Genomic DNA, 14,370 nt, shown 5'->3' with positions numbered 1-14,370 from the left:
TTAAGTCCTGTTTCATCATTTTAGCCTTGTTGCAGCTCTGCTACATGGAATTAAGGAAAAAGTCCTGAATCCACTTGAGTCTGCTTTGTGAAAGAGCCAAGTGGACCTGGAGGCAAGGGTGGCAGCCACAGTGATTTCTGACAGGACTCCAGGGCGACGGTGAATCTTGAGGGGACAGAAATCTGGTTGTCCATCTAGTCTCCCCTTCTCAAGTAGCGAATCTACCTCCATTCCAATCTTGGAAGGTTTTATTAAGAGAGACTGTGGGGTTTCTACATTTCCCACATAGGCTGCTGGCGCAGGTGAATCCTGGCTGGCCCAGTTGTGAAATAAGCCCCTTATTCCTTAATTTCCAGGGAGTTGGCGTTATGCTGCAGAAAGAGCACGATCTTTGAAGCTGGCAAACTTTAGTTCACAGCCATGCTGGGAGAGGTTTGCGAACTTGAGCAAGTTGCTTCAACTCCCTGAGCCTCCAAATCCTCAGCTACAAAATGAGGGCAAGAATGACAATCTTAGAGAGTTACTGTGAGGATCAAATATGATAACTTCCGTAAAAGCACCTAATACACTGCCTGGAACACAATTGACTTGAAAGAAACATCAGTTCTCCTACTTCCCTGGCCCCACCCTCACGCCTCTGAGTCTGGGACCCACTTCCCCACAGGCCCAGCGCCTGTGGCAACTCCCAGCCTCCCAGGCCCCTCAGAGGCACGTCTCCCTGCACCAGACCTTAAGTGACCCTCCATAACCTTCAGGAAAATTGACCTCTCCCAGAACTTGTCTCTGCTTTTAGGTAACAATTAACTCATAATGATTAACTCAGTATTATACTTCCTTAACCCAAAGGAATCACTCTATTGACAATTTTGTCAGGTACCATGGTGGGTCTATGGGGGAGATGCAGCATTTGGGGACAGTTGGAATCTTGCTGTAATTAACGGTAACCTCCAGATGATACCACTTGCCTTCAGAGCAAGGCTTGGAGTTCAGTTTTTTTTTTTTTTTTCCCGAGGAAGATTAGCCCTGAGCTAACTACTGCCAATCCTCCTCTTTTTGCTAAGGAAGACTGGCCCTGAGCTAACATCCATGCCCATCTTCCTCTACTTTATACGTGGGATGCCTGCCACAGCATGGCTTTTGCTAAGAGGTGCCATGTCTGCACCGGGGATCCGAACCGGCTAACCCCGGGCCACCGAGAAGCAGAACATGAGGACTCAACCACTGCGTCACCAGACCGCCCGGCGTTCAGTTTTGAAGTGAATGGATTTTTCTCTGAAATCCCCCAAGGAACAATCATGGTCCTTATGCCCTTAAGGTAACTGCCTCTTCACTGCTGGAAGAGATTTAGGACCAATAGATGGGATTATGATTATCAGGGACACTCTTTAGCCTTAAATTAAAATGCTTTCAATGGTTGGTGGCTGGCTTACTTGGTCACCTATGGAACCTTTCATCTCTCAGTTACTGTTTCAAATTTGCCCCTGCAATGGCATTCCTCCAGGAAGAAGGCAGCCTCTGATAAGGAATTCAAATGGGGTCTCAGCCCTGTCACTTAGCCGTGGACACTCAGCTGCCTGGAAACATCCTTCCCTCTGGCACAACAGCTCCTTACTGACAGTCTCAGCGGAGAAACTGAAGAGCAAACAAATTTCATCTCTAACCCCCCACACTGGCCACCCAGCAGGGTTCTGTCTTTAGGGCAAGGGGGATGTGAAATAACTCAGGTCGCTCTCATCACAGTGTTCTTTCTCCACAGGAGGCTGTCGGCTGCTGAGGGCTGTCAATCTGACATACTTCTCTAGTTCTACAGGGAGACGAAAATACCATTTAAGTCTTATTCCAACATTTCTCAAATCATGTGGGTATTACCAAGCATGAAATCATCATCTGAAAACTCAATTTTATAAAGAGTCGTTTCTTCAGGAAAAATACGAAAGAACATTCCTCCTGTTTACTCTGAGATTTGCTTTTTTTCAATAGTGTGGTTATTGTGTCTTTCTTAATCTTTGGGGATTAGGCTTCCATTTTTCACCTAGACTGCAATTTGCTCATAAATCTCTTCATCTTTGCTTAATTCAAATGTTTTGGCCAACTTCATGGTTTAATAATGAGAAATAAAATTGGAGTCCTAATGATTACTAAGGAGGGAATTTTCATTTCGTCTGGAATTTAAAGAGCTGTGAAAGGGGCGGGCAGCCATCAGGCAAGCTGCCACAACCTTGGCTGGAGCATGCTCAATGCTGTGGGGTGTTAGACAGTTCCTTTTACCCAGGGTAATTCTCCAATGATTACTTGAAAATCCTTCAAATCCAGCCCTACTTACATCCACCGATTGCTATGCCCCTATTGATTAGTTACAAACTATTAATTGAATTCAGGCCGTCTGAGAAGACCCCAGGTCCCTGGAGCTTCCATCGCATACTGCCCATCAGAGCCAAGGCCAGTTACCCAGTTCCAAGATGCTTCGACGCAAGTCATGTAATGGGGGGACTGGGACCACGATTCTCAGATAACTAGGCAGGACAGAGTTCTGTTTCAGCACTTCCACATGAGCAGACAAATTTGAAAGACAGAAGTAACTAGAAAATGATTTAAAACCCCTTTCTCATAAGTTTACCATTGGAGAAAGGTATCCACAGCATGGCTGTGTAGCCTAGAATTCCCAGGGCAGAAAGGAAACAGGAGCTGGGTAATTCCCTTTGTGCAGAGAGGAGCTTTGGTTTCTCTTGCTTGTGTAGAATAGAGCGGTCCTCTGAGGCAGTCAACGGAGAGGCCGCCTGGCACTGCGGGCAACTGGCTGGAGACAGAACAACCCACTTCTACTGGGGGCTTATTGGATGGTTAGAAAAAATAATCTCCGATTCTTCCACCCTAGTCAAGGCCCTTCAGGTATGTCCCAGGCCATCTTTCCTCTCCACATATCACTTCTAAGAAGTATCCTACAATTACTCATTTAGCATTAATTGTATATTGACTTAGGTTAGAATGCTCTGTGCAATTAGACTTGACTTTTAACACAGACTGTAAATGCCTCAAGGGCAAGAACTTTATTTTATATTTTTTGCTCATTCATATATTGATCGATAAATGAATCATCAATTAATCCACTCATTAATCCAATACCCACTCTGCTGAGACCACTGTGCAAGGCTTATTTCTAGATACTCCAGGGCCTCCAGACGAGTGTGGAACATAATTTCTGCCTTCCAGTAGCGCACAATCTTGTTGGAAAAGCTCAGTGTGTAAGGAGAGAAAATTAAGATAACGCCGTAGCAGACAGTAACAGCACAACGATTCAAACCACATAAAAATGACTAGAAGACAACATTTTCATAATGATTTAATAATTTAATAAAATTTAATAATGTACTCACATTTGGGGGGGTTTCCTCACTTTTTGGATTTTCCAAATTTTCTATAATGTATGTTTATTACTTTATTAATTCTAAAAAATAAACATTAAAGCATGAGTTAAATAGCAATACAATAACAAATGTCACAAAACCAAATTAAGATCCAGGGCCATGTGAGAGATTCAGAAAGTGTGTTCCTTCCATTTTAAGTGCCTTGTTTTCTGAATCCCTTAGTATCTAGGACAGAAATGTGCACGTAATAGATGCTGGAAGAAATTTTTGACTATATTATAATAAATGGTTGTTGAATATATATTTTATTAGTTGATAGCATAATTCCTTACGTCCTTCGTAATCGTCTTTCATTATTAAATAAATCTCTTTTATTATCTTGTAACTGTGTGTTTCACATCATTTCAACAAGATAATAATGTTTTGTGTTATATATTATCTCCCTCTTGCATTATAATTAGGTACATTTGCCTCCTTAAAAGCAGATACATTAAAAAGAATGATACCTTGAAGTATCATTTTTCTCAATCTCCATGCTTGACAATCACAGGATCTCAAGGTTGGAATGAAAAGGATTTTACTAAAACTAGTGAAGACTGGGGTTGGCCCCATGGCCTAGTGGTTGAGTTCAGGGCGCCCTGCTTCGGTGGCCCTGGTTCACAGGTTTGGATCCTGTGCCCAGACCTACACCACTCATCATCCACGCTGTGGCTGTGGCCCACCTATAAAATAGAGGAACATTAGCACAGATGTTACATTAGCACAGATTAGCTCAGGGCTAATCTTCCTCAGCAAAAAAAAAAGTAAATAAAAAATTTAAAAAGTAGTGAAGATTTTGGAGCCAGGCAGCTGTGTTCAAATCCTAGTTCCACTACTGACTTCTAAATTGTGACTGGCCAAGCAAAATAGTTTCCTTTTGTGAACATGAGGAAAATAATATCTACCTGTCATGCGTATAAAAATAACCTATATAAAACACAGAGTACATTGCCTGGTGATTATTAAGTACTCAATAAAAGATAGCTGTGATTATTATTATATTACTCTTCTGTAATCATCATTATAATGGATCTAGTCTGACTTCCCAAAAAATATAAGAATCTTCTCTGATAGCCTTAATTTGTTAAGCGATCTCTGATATCATTAACTTGCATACTTACAGTGACAGGGAACTTACTGCTTTGCTTAAAAGGTCCTCCTTTTATTGATCAGTATTCTGTATCTCACAATGTACCCACAAACCTTCCCGCCCCCCCCCCCCCACCAGTGCAGAGATAGCCTTTAATAAAGGTTTACGGGTTTGAATTGATAGAGTTACCTCTTTGGGCACAGTAGTTGGGTATCATCCTAATGGTAGGAAACGAACTAAAATGGAGTCCTGACTACTGCAGGGTCCTCCCAGATTTACAGGTCTAGGTGGCAAACTTCAGATTTACAAGGGCCTTATTTCTAATCTTCCTCATTTAAATTGTTATCTCTGATAACTGAACAGGACTTTCTCTGGAAGAAAACACAGAGCAGCTGGATGCTTATATCAACTAAATGACTGTTCTGGTTCATTGATGTTTGCCGTATTAAAACCATCAACCATCATTGCTGTTCATAATAAACACTGTCAGAGAAGCTAATAAAAACTCTCCTTCTAGTAAAATTCCATCTCTTAAGTAATATATTTAGCATCTTTGATGATTTCTGAGCATTTGTGGAAGCAGGTTGATTCAAAAAACTAATGCAAAAGATTAGGAGTGAACAAAGTTATAGAATCAAGGTGATTTGTCTGCTTCAACAACAAAAAGCAAGAGTTCTAGGTAATAAATATCAAGCTTATGCAGATCCCTGCCTGTGTTCTGTCCTTTCTGGAGCAACCCCACCCCCGCCAAAGGGGATTAGGGAGTATGACGCAATGGAAGACGTCCTGGCAAGGGAGGCAGGGAGGACTGGGGGTGAATCTCTGCCCTTCATTACTGAAGCTTTGCCTTGCATTAGCTGTGGAATGTTGGACATGTTTAACTTCCTGAAGCCTTCGTCTTCTCTCCCACAAATACTAACATTTAACTGAGAGGACTATCACAAGGATTAAATAAAAAAGGTTGGTAGTGTGTTTGGCATGTAGCAGATACTTGGAGAAATGCTGGTTCTTTCCTTCCACTCTCTTCCCTTTTTTTGATCTAAATACTAACACTTAGGAAAATAGCAGCACTTTTCTAAACTCATCAGAACTGGCCACACTTCCCAGTATGGTAATCAGTCTACACGCTAGAGCTATAATTTGTTGACCTTCAAAGAGTTATGACGTTTTCACACTTTAAAAGCAAACTCCAAGAGGAAATTTTTTGGTTTTCCTGGTGAGTAAGTAGGAAACTGAAGTTGATTTTGATTATTTTGGTAAAGAAGATTGCATTTGTTTTGAGCAAGTACCACCTTGACGGACTTTTGTTGAAATGGATAACCCATGAACCAAGTTTTGGTAATTTTATTTTGGAGCAGAAATCACTTTTGAGGATAATGAGGAGAGAAGGGAGAAGGCTGAGTGATTATTCCAAAGCTGGTGTAGGAGTCCAGAGGCTGAATTCTTCTGATTTGTATAGAAGGCATGTAGACAGCTGGAAGAAAACATTCCCTCATACCTATCAATTGGAACCAACTTTCCACCAGCCTACAAATATTATCAACCTGCCCTCCCCACTAAGTTCATGCCCAGTAACATAAATGAAGTCACATTGTTGCCTGGTATAAATTATTAAGTTGTTCTATGCATGGTGTATTAGCATACTCCTGCCGCTCAATTTCATACCGGCAGCATTTTAACATACATTTGCTCTCAGTTGAATTTGCCTCATTCATTCATGCATTCCTTCATGGGAACCAAATATGTGCCAGCAATCCTACACACTGTGAAAGAATAAAAGATGAAAAAGGCATTTTCTCTGCACTTTAAGGGCCTTACTCTGGTAGATGGGGTGAGAGGAACAACATAGGTATTAAGTACATAGAATTCAATGTAGAAAGTGAAAAGGGCCATAGAGAAAGGTCAGGAATGTTCAGGAGAGGGAGAGGTTGTTTCCTTACTCCCTTGGGGATGGGGATCATTGAAGACTTCACGGGGGAGATGATATTTAAGCTGGATCTTAAATATGGGTAGGCTTTGGCAACGTAGAGATGAATGGGAAGCACATTCTGGGAGGTGGGAACTGCCAGAGTGGAGGCACAGAAGAAGAAAAGCATGGGGGAAATAGGAAAAACACAGACTTGTAAGTGGTGTGGTTTGACGGCAGGGTGCGATGGAAAGTAGGTGAGAAAAGCATAAGGAGAAGGTTGAAAGATCTGCAGGGGCTGGATCAGGTAGGGCCTGCAATCTTCTGGAAATAATGGCAGCATCAACAAATCTGCTGTTTCATTGGAAACAAAAGACATGCTAGCTGAATAAAAATGTTGTTTTTGAATTCTGTATTTATCGGTCAACCTAACCACTCAAATTTTAACAATTTTGTTATCTGACATTTCTGAAAATTGTTTCCTGCCTAAACTGGACATGGCTGTTGATAAGTATGGAGCATGAGTGAAAGTCAGCCTTCATCGCTCGTGTTTCACTGGCTGTGTTCAATAACAACAACGGCAGAACGTTCTGTCTGGTCACTTATTCACGCGAGAGGAACTTTGTTTGGCGTTGATGGGGCTGGAGGGGAACAGGCTGCAGGAGTGAGTTCAGGCATCTTATCACTCAACTGGGAATGGGGAAAAAACACCTTTTCCTTCATGCCTCTACATAGACTTTTGGCTTAGAAATAAATTACATCAAAAACCACTCAGCGAGAACTAAGCCACTAAAAGCCGGAAGACTAAACCCAGCAATGTTATCTAGAAGCACGGAGAAAGGCTGAAGTAATAATGGAGTGTCTTCTCTCTTTTGAAATGGACATAAGGGGCACTGACAGGAACCTGCAGGTCTGGGCTAAACCACCAGACACACACACACACACACACACACACACACACACATGCTGTTTAGCTTATATAGAAAGGGAGGGAAAAGAAGCAAAGAAAAATAACCTCTAAGTCTCTTTGTAAAGAACTATTTTTCATCTGGTCCTCTTTAAGCTGGTTTTGAAAGTCCTGTCACCTCACCGAGCGTGTGGGCATCCACAGTCTCTTGATAATGCTGCCTTGCGCTGTTCACCTGCTCGCGACTTCTCTTCTTCGACCTTCATATTTGACCACGTTTTGGTAATTTTTAAAATGCTTTTCTATGCTCACTTAGTGCTATAGGATTACAGATGATGTGGAAATGGAAGTTACATTCTGTTATTTTTAATGGAAAAGCTACTAAGAATCTAATCAGAACAAGCCAGGTAGAATGACTTTCCAGGCAGGCTCCTTGGGCTACAGATAACAGGATGGTGTAATGGATTGAAAAGGAAACCCATACTAAATGTTCCTGTACAGAAATTGGGGGGTTTGGTTGTGTATTAATTTTTCACATTGATTCCACACCTTCAGTTCTGTATTCACACCCCTTTCCCCCAGTTTTAAAAATACTTGCTTTTCTTTTTTTTAAGAGCTCATAATTCACTTCAGACCATTTCGTTGCTCATTTCAGTTAGTTCTTCTGTATTCTGCAGGGCTAGGCTGTTTGTCTCTGCAGCTAATCCCACTAATACAACTTAAAGAAGCCCAGGAATGAGATAGAGGTGAAAATCTCTAAACAGCGTTGGCAGCAAACAGGAAGCAGCACCAGAGGAGAGCCGGAATCTCACAAAAAGGAACAGTGTGGGTGAGAACAAAACAGCAGCAACAACAAGCCGTCTCTTATCAGAAGAGCGCTGAATCCATCAACATGAATTAACCATATTTCACTCCAAGGGAGATGAAGCAGAGTCTTGTTTCTCTAGACATTAAAAAAAATTTTTAATAACCCCAAGACTCAAATAGTTCTGCTTCCTCCACTAAGCCTGTCTCACTGCCGAGAATCTGTAGCCTCTCTGACTTTCTACACGGTTTGTATTCCGAACCAGACCTTCCGGCACTCTGATGCTTTACTTTCACCGTTTCTTACAGGTGAGTTTTGTCTTCCCAGGCAGAGTACGGATCATTTCTTCTACTTCTTCATTGTTTCCCAAGAAATCTAAGGTGGTGCCGTGAGCTCAAGAAATACCCTCTCGAGGGGCTGGCCCAGTGGCTTAGTAGTTAGGTTGGCATGCTCCACTTTGGCAGCATGGGGACTGTGGGTTTGGATCCTGGATGTGGACCTACACTCTGCTCATCAAGCTATGCTGTGGCGGAGACCCACATACAAAATACAGGAAGATTGGCATGGATGTTAGCTCAGGGCCAGTCTTCCTCACCAAAAAAATTAAAAAAGAGAGAGAGAAATACTCTCTCAAGTTCACTTCCCAATCTATGAAAAAGTGCCAGCAGGATGAGTGGTCCTTTAGTCCCTGTTCCCCTCTGACTTCTCCAACATAGTCAAGAGAGAACATTAGATTGGATACAAGGAATACTGAAGAGTGGACAGGATCCTTTAGCGAATTTTCTAGCAGAAGAATCACTGCATGTAGGTGATTGACCTCCAGCCTCTATAATGTAGATTGACACAGTCTAACCTGTCAATAGGGTCAAGTCCGAGACACAACATCAGTCACAACGCACTGACTCCCTGACATGCTTCAGCCAGTCCCAGCCAGTGAAATACTTACATGCATGCTCTTAGTTAATATATGTGCAGATTATGTGCTCAATTTCTTTACACCCCCTCTTAGCACCTCAACCCTTCCACCATTTCTCATCAGAGAGGTTGTTTTCCACTTTACTGCCTTTGTAGACTTCTGTCTTTCTTGATCTCAGTACTAGTTCTGCTATTTGTATAATGGTAATATTAGTATTTTTTTTCATCCATTCTTCAGATTTGGAAATTAGTATGAAATTAACAAAATTTGAAGGACAATGTTCTATCAGTAGTGACAGAACTTCTGTTATCTGATTGCCCTTAAATTACAATGAGGTTGTTGACCCCTTCAGTTCTAAAACTTGGAGATTTTTTTCCTTTGGAAGCCACACCCAGTTATGAGATTAATATATATATATATATATATTTTTTTTTTTCCTATGAGAATAGTTTTCCAAAGGCATGATATCACCAATCTCTGAGGCTCGCTGTAGGATGATCGGGTTGTCAGCCCCTGAGGGCACTCCCTGTTTGGGTAATAGTGGGGGACCTCCTGTCTGTGGGGAGAAAGTGACCTTTCCCAGAAAGGCACAGGAATAGCTCATAGCTCAAGGCAACTAAAGGTTTAATTGCTCTCTTTGAGAAGGCCTCACAGGAAGCACTAGCTTTAAGTAAAATCTTTATGAAAGGATGCCTTCTCTGAATTTTCCAAACAGGCCTCTTTGTTATTACCTTGAGAGAGCTGACAACCAGTCAGGGAATAGAATCTCCCTTATCGTTTCCAGACTATTTTAGCTCGCTGCGCATACCCCATTGGTGGGAGGGCCACAAACGGTTCTCTCAAGCTTCACTCAAACCACCAATCTGTCGCGTCTGAAATGCCCTAGCCCTTTCTGGCCTCATGTACTTGACTCCTACACCATGGGGAAGTCCCCCTTGGATTCCGAAAGAAAATTAAACTCCTTGGAATCCAAAACTAATAAACTTTCACAGAGTGGCCCCAGGTGGGTTGGTTATCATGATATTTCGGTCTCACCTAACCAATAAGAGGGCCGGCTGGCAAATTCCCAGGATGGATATTCTCATATGAGCACTGGATTAAAGGAAGCCAAAAGATTTTCGGCCATCTACATGCTCAACTTACACCCCACCTGGGTTCTGAGGTAGAGATCTTGTGACAGTTGGGGCCCTGCAAGGCAATTAAAAGAAATAAAGCAAAGTATTATATTTTAATTGATGTAATCTTCCAGCTCCCAGTGGAATCTGGGGTGATATCTGACTAGAGTTTCCCTAGGTATGAATAGATGACTATTCTGTGAAAGTGCAGTTAGGAAGACGAAAGCCCACGAAGCCTGAACTTCATTAACATGTGTATCTGTTTGGGGGGGATTGGCTCACACTCCCAGGACTATGAAAGGAAAGAAGCCACCTAGACTTCTCTAGGGTCTGAACAAAGAGCTGAAGGGGGTGGGGGAGCAGAGAGGGCGGAGGAGAGAGGGAGGGAGGGAGACGGGCAGGTGGAGGGGAAGAGATAAATGGGCTTATATTTTGATTTGCTTTTAGAGTACCCGGATATTAGACACACTGAGCCACTCTTTCCAGACCAAAACAGCTTTCATCCATCACTAACATTTCAGGGTTTGTTTCTGTTTTATTGTAAATATTCCACTCAAAGAAAGATAGACAAGAAAAACTCCGTTATACAGTATACAGAGTCAGATAGAAAATACAGAATGGAAAAGAAAGCCAACAACCAACTGATCAAAAGTGGAGACAAACCAACCAAGGAAGAGAACTAGCTGGTTGCAAAGTCACTCCCCAGCTTGAGCGAGGTGCAGCGATGGTCCCAACAGCTCATAGAAACTGTCTAGCGCTGTCAGTTTTGTCTTTGCACATAGTGAAAGAAACAGACTTTATAAATGATTCATGGGGACATTTATTTCACTAATCCATTAAAAAAAAAGTCTGCTATTGATCAAGATGTCCTGCTCATAAAAACAAGTTTTTAAAAAAACAACCCTTCCCACCCCAAATGTGATCTGACAGTTGGGACCACATTGTCAGAAGCAAGGGATGGAGCTGCAGGTTGGAGCAGTGTGGCACCTTTGGGGTCTGCGGTCACTCGGCCTTCAGGAGCCCTTCCCACCAAATCCACGTTTCTCCATGAAGCTTGAGGCAAGGTTTAAAAAAGAAACTTGTGTCCTGCACAACTTGCCATCATTTGATGGTTAAAGAGGAAAAAAGGATTCAAATTCAAGAGAAGGAAGGTCAGCCGAGGACAAAACTGGCGTCCTTTATAGGAATAATCAGGGTACCATGTGGCCCCCAGGATGGCAGCTGTAACTAATAGTCCTGGCACAAAAAGGATGTCAACCTACCCAAACCACAAAAACATGGAATTAAGCTTGTCATCTTCCAAAGATGTCTTTATTTTAGTACATTCAGAACAGAAACAATGTGAGGACAATTTGCTTCAAGGTGGTGGTGGTGGTGGTGGTGGTGGAGGTGGAGGCGGTGCTATCGGCTGTTTATTTCTCTCTCCCTCTGAATTCTCTAAGCTTACAATCAGAAATTGCATAGAATTTGTTTTCCATCAGAAAATGAAAACTCTCTGTGTGAAACTCCAATTGGGGAAGCCAAGCAAAGGTCAAGCGGCTGCTGGCCCGCCTCGCCCCTCCCATCAGGGGAGCGCTCCGGCCCCTGCGCATGGCTCACAGGTACAGCAGTACCCAGCAGACATCCGACAGCCTGAAAAGCTATCAGATGGAAGAGAAGTGAAATGCTTTACTTGAAGTCACACAAGGGGGCTACTGCCCAAGCTGAGGACTCGAGAGTCCCTAGTTCCCAGGCCTGTGTATTGGCTACGAGTCTCCACCTCTCTCCCAGGAACCTGGTAAATTCTTGATTACTTAAGGTCTTTCCATTTAATAAACACACACACACACACACACACACACACACACACACTTGCCCCCAGGTCTCACGTCTAGTAACAAGAAATCACTCAATCCATGATAGCCTTGGGGCTCTGTCTTCATAGGCAGCTACTGAGTTTGGTTTCAGAGGTGCAGTTGACAAAGTATGCACCATCCCCCAGGGTGGCCCCATCCCTCCTCCGGTGTGAACGGTGCGTTCTATCTGAAGCCAAGGCCACGGTATGGGAAAATTGTGTGCCCTCTCTGCTCCTCAAAGAAGGCCCGGGGATCTTGGGTGCATTCTGCTCTCCTCCCCTGTCTCTCTGCTTCAGAGATCCCATTCCCAGAAGACCAAGTCAAACCCAAGAACAGTGGGAGTCAGGAAGAGAAAGAGAAAGAAAAGACATATTAACCCTTGGAATCCCAGGCATCTCTAGGTCTGTCTGAGTAAACCATGAGTTAATTGGTTTTTGGCATTTAAAAAATTACTTTAATGGATTTATTTGAACCTCTCCACCTTATTCTTCCCAAGACCCTTCTCCTACACTCCACAGGGCCCCCAGTCACCACACAGGAAGGAGAGTTCAGCACCTAAAATCTGATGCATCGGCTGCTCCATATCCTAAAATTTAGGAAAAAGGAACAGGGATTATTTAGACTTCCATTCCCTAACCCAGCCTCCCCTCCAAGAAAACAAAACAAACGAAGAGGACTGAGAAGGCAACAAAGGAGGAAAGGGGGAGGAGAGAAAAGAGAAACTAAAAGAAAAGAACGCTAACAAAAATATACAAATCCAGAAAAGGAAAACGTCCCTGTTGAGTTTAATTTTTTTTTTCCTGTAAGAACTAGACCCAGGGTACAACGGCCCCTTCCTAGGGGGAAATTAAACTGACGATGCCACCAATTCGTCAGAGCGTTCTGGGCAGGGACTCCCACCCCAGACTCTGTAATTTTGGCAGGAGGGAAAGGCCCGCTGGGAGAGGATGGGTCCTGGTGGCCGGGAGGGAGGGCGTCCCTTTGCCACTTGGGTGCAACGTCTCTGGGTGAACCCGGCTCCCGGACGAGGGCGCTGTCTCTGGCTGGGGCGTCAGGCTCTTTGATCTTTTTGTAAAGTTACTGGATCCAAAATCCAGAGAGAAGTGTGGACGCTGTACAAGTCCGGGCTCCCGCAGATAGCAGCGTCTGCCCAGCCCCACCGGCCTCTCCACCTGTCTCCAGGCGTCTGTCTCGCCGGGGCTACTCGGGCTCGCTGCTGTTGGTGGTCTTCTCCCACTCCAGGCTCTCCTCGCTGCGGGCCGGCGACGGCCGCGCCCGCAGGCCCTGGAACCTGCGGCACTCGGGGCAGACGCGGATATGCGTGCAGCCGCGGGCCACCAGGGCGGCCTCGTGCGCCAGTCTCTGCGCCAACTGGTCGGGCTCCCCCGCCCCGCACAGCTTGCCGTTGCTGAGCGTCGCCGTGCCCCTGGGCCTGCGCTCCTCCGGGATGGGGGGCCGGGGTGGCGGCACCCCGGCGCGCCGCCGGCGGGGGTGGCCACTGTCCTGACACAAGATGATGCTGCGCAGCTCGGTCACCATCTCCTGGCAGACGGACACCTGGAAGAAAGGAGGAGGTCACAGCCCAACCTTTCAGAACCAGCCCCCATGGGTCCTTTGCGGGTCTGTTCGGGTGGGGGTTACGGACAATCTCACAGAATCATAGAATCTTAGGGATGAAGATTATATGAAGGTTTTGCAATCCATCTCCTCACTCCCAGCCCCCATTTAATATTCAAACCTCCATACCGTAATATTCAACAGCCCTGCCAGCTGATTCCCCAATCTTTGTTTGAACACCTTCAAAGACATGACCTCACCATGCTGGGAAAGAGCCCAGTGGCATTTTTGCACATTTGTGTTAAAAGCTGCTTCCTTCCATTGACTTAATTCCTCTCCCTGAAATTTTATCCATTGATCCCGGATAAATTTGGACCTTGAAGCCGACTAAATAAATAACCCATCCACTGCATGTCAGTCTTTCAAGTATTTGAAAAAGCTGCCATGTCTTCATGAACATTCTGTTCTCAGGCCAAAGATTCTCATTTCTTTTAATCAATGGGTTATGGCTGGAGAGGGTGCATTCGAATAATAACTATAACAATAAAAATGACAGCAACCACTACTCCTACAGGTCCACAATCTCCTAAAATAAAACCCTTGGGTCCAGCGGTGTTTCAGAATAATTTGGAGTTTAGGAAGGTAATACCATAGACATAGAGTATATTATGTATCACACCCAATATTTCTGTAGCAAAATCTATGTATGTTCACACTGCTTTAGAGAAAGCCCATAAACATTAGCCTTATATAAGTTCAAGTCAACTTTTGTTGCAAAATGCATTTGCATCAAACTTACAAAAACTTGGAACTTTCCAAGCTTCTCAGGTTTCCA

The 14,370-nt window shown here is 43.9% G+C and overlaps 1 protein-coding gene across 13 annotated transcripts in view; it reads right to left on the bottom strand.

Annotated features, from left to right (window-relative positions):
• Positions 1–10,658: 10,658 nt before the first annotated feature.
• The window catches only part of GRIK4 (glutamate ionotropic receptor kainate type subunit 4), a 413,900-nt gene continuing 410,188 nt past the window's right edge, over positions 10,659–14,370 (bottom strand). For all 13 annotated transcript variants that reach the window (XM_023645003.2, XM_023645006.2, XM_070273803.1 and 10 more), the window contains one exon: positions 10,659–13,535. In XM_023645003.2, coding sequence (XP_023500771.2) covers positions 13,179–13,535 — 357 coding nt within the window. In that variant the 3' untranslated portion in view covers positions 10,659–13,178. The remainder of the gene's footprint in view (positions 13,536–14,370) is intronic.

This window comes from Equus caballus, chromosome 7 (assembly GCF_041296265.1).
Source record: "Equus caballus isolate H_3958 breed thoroughbred chromosome 7, TB-T2T, whole genome shotgun sequence".
Lineage (NCBI taxonomy): Eukaryota > Metazoa > Chordata > Mammalia > Perissodactyla > Equidae > Equus > Equus caballus.
The sequence above is the reverse complement of the archived record's forward strand: the minus strand, read 5'-3'. Positions and strand labels throughout refer to the sequence as shown.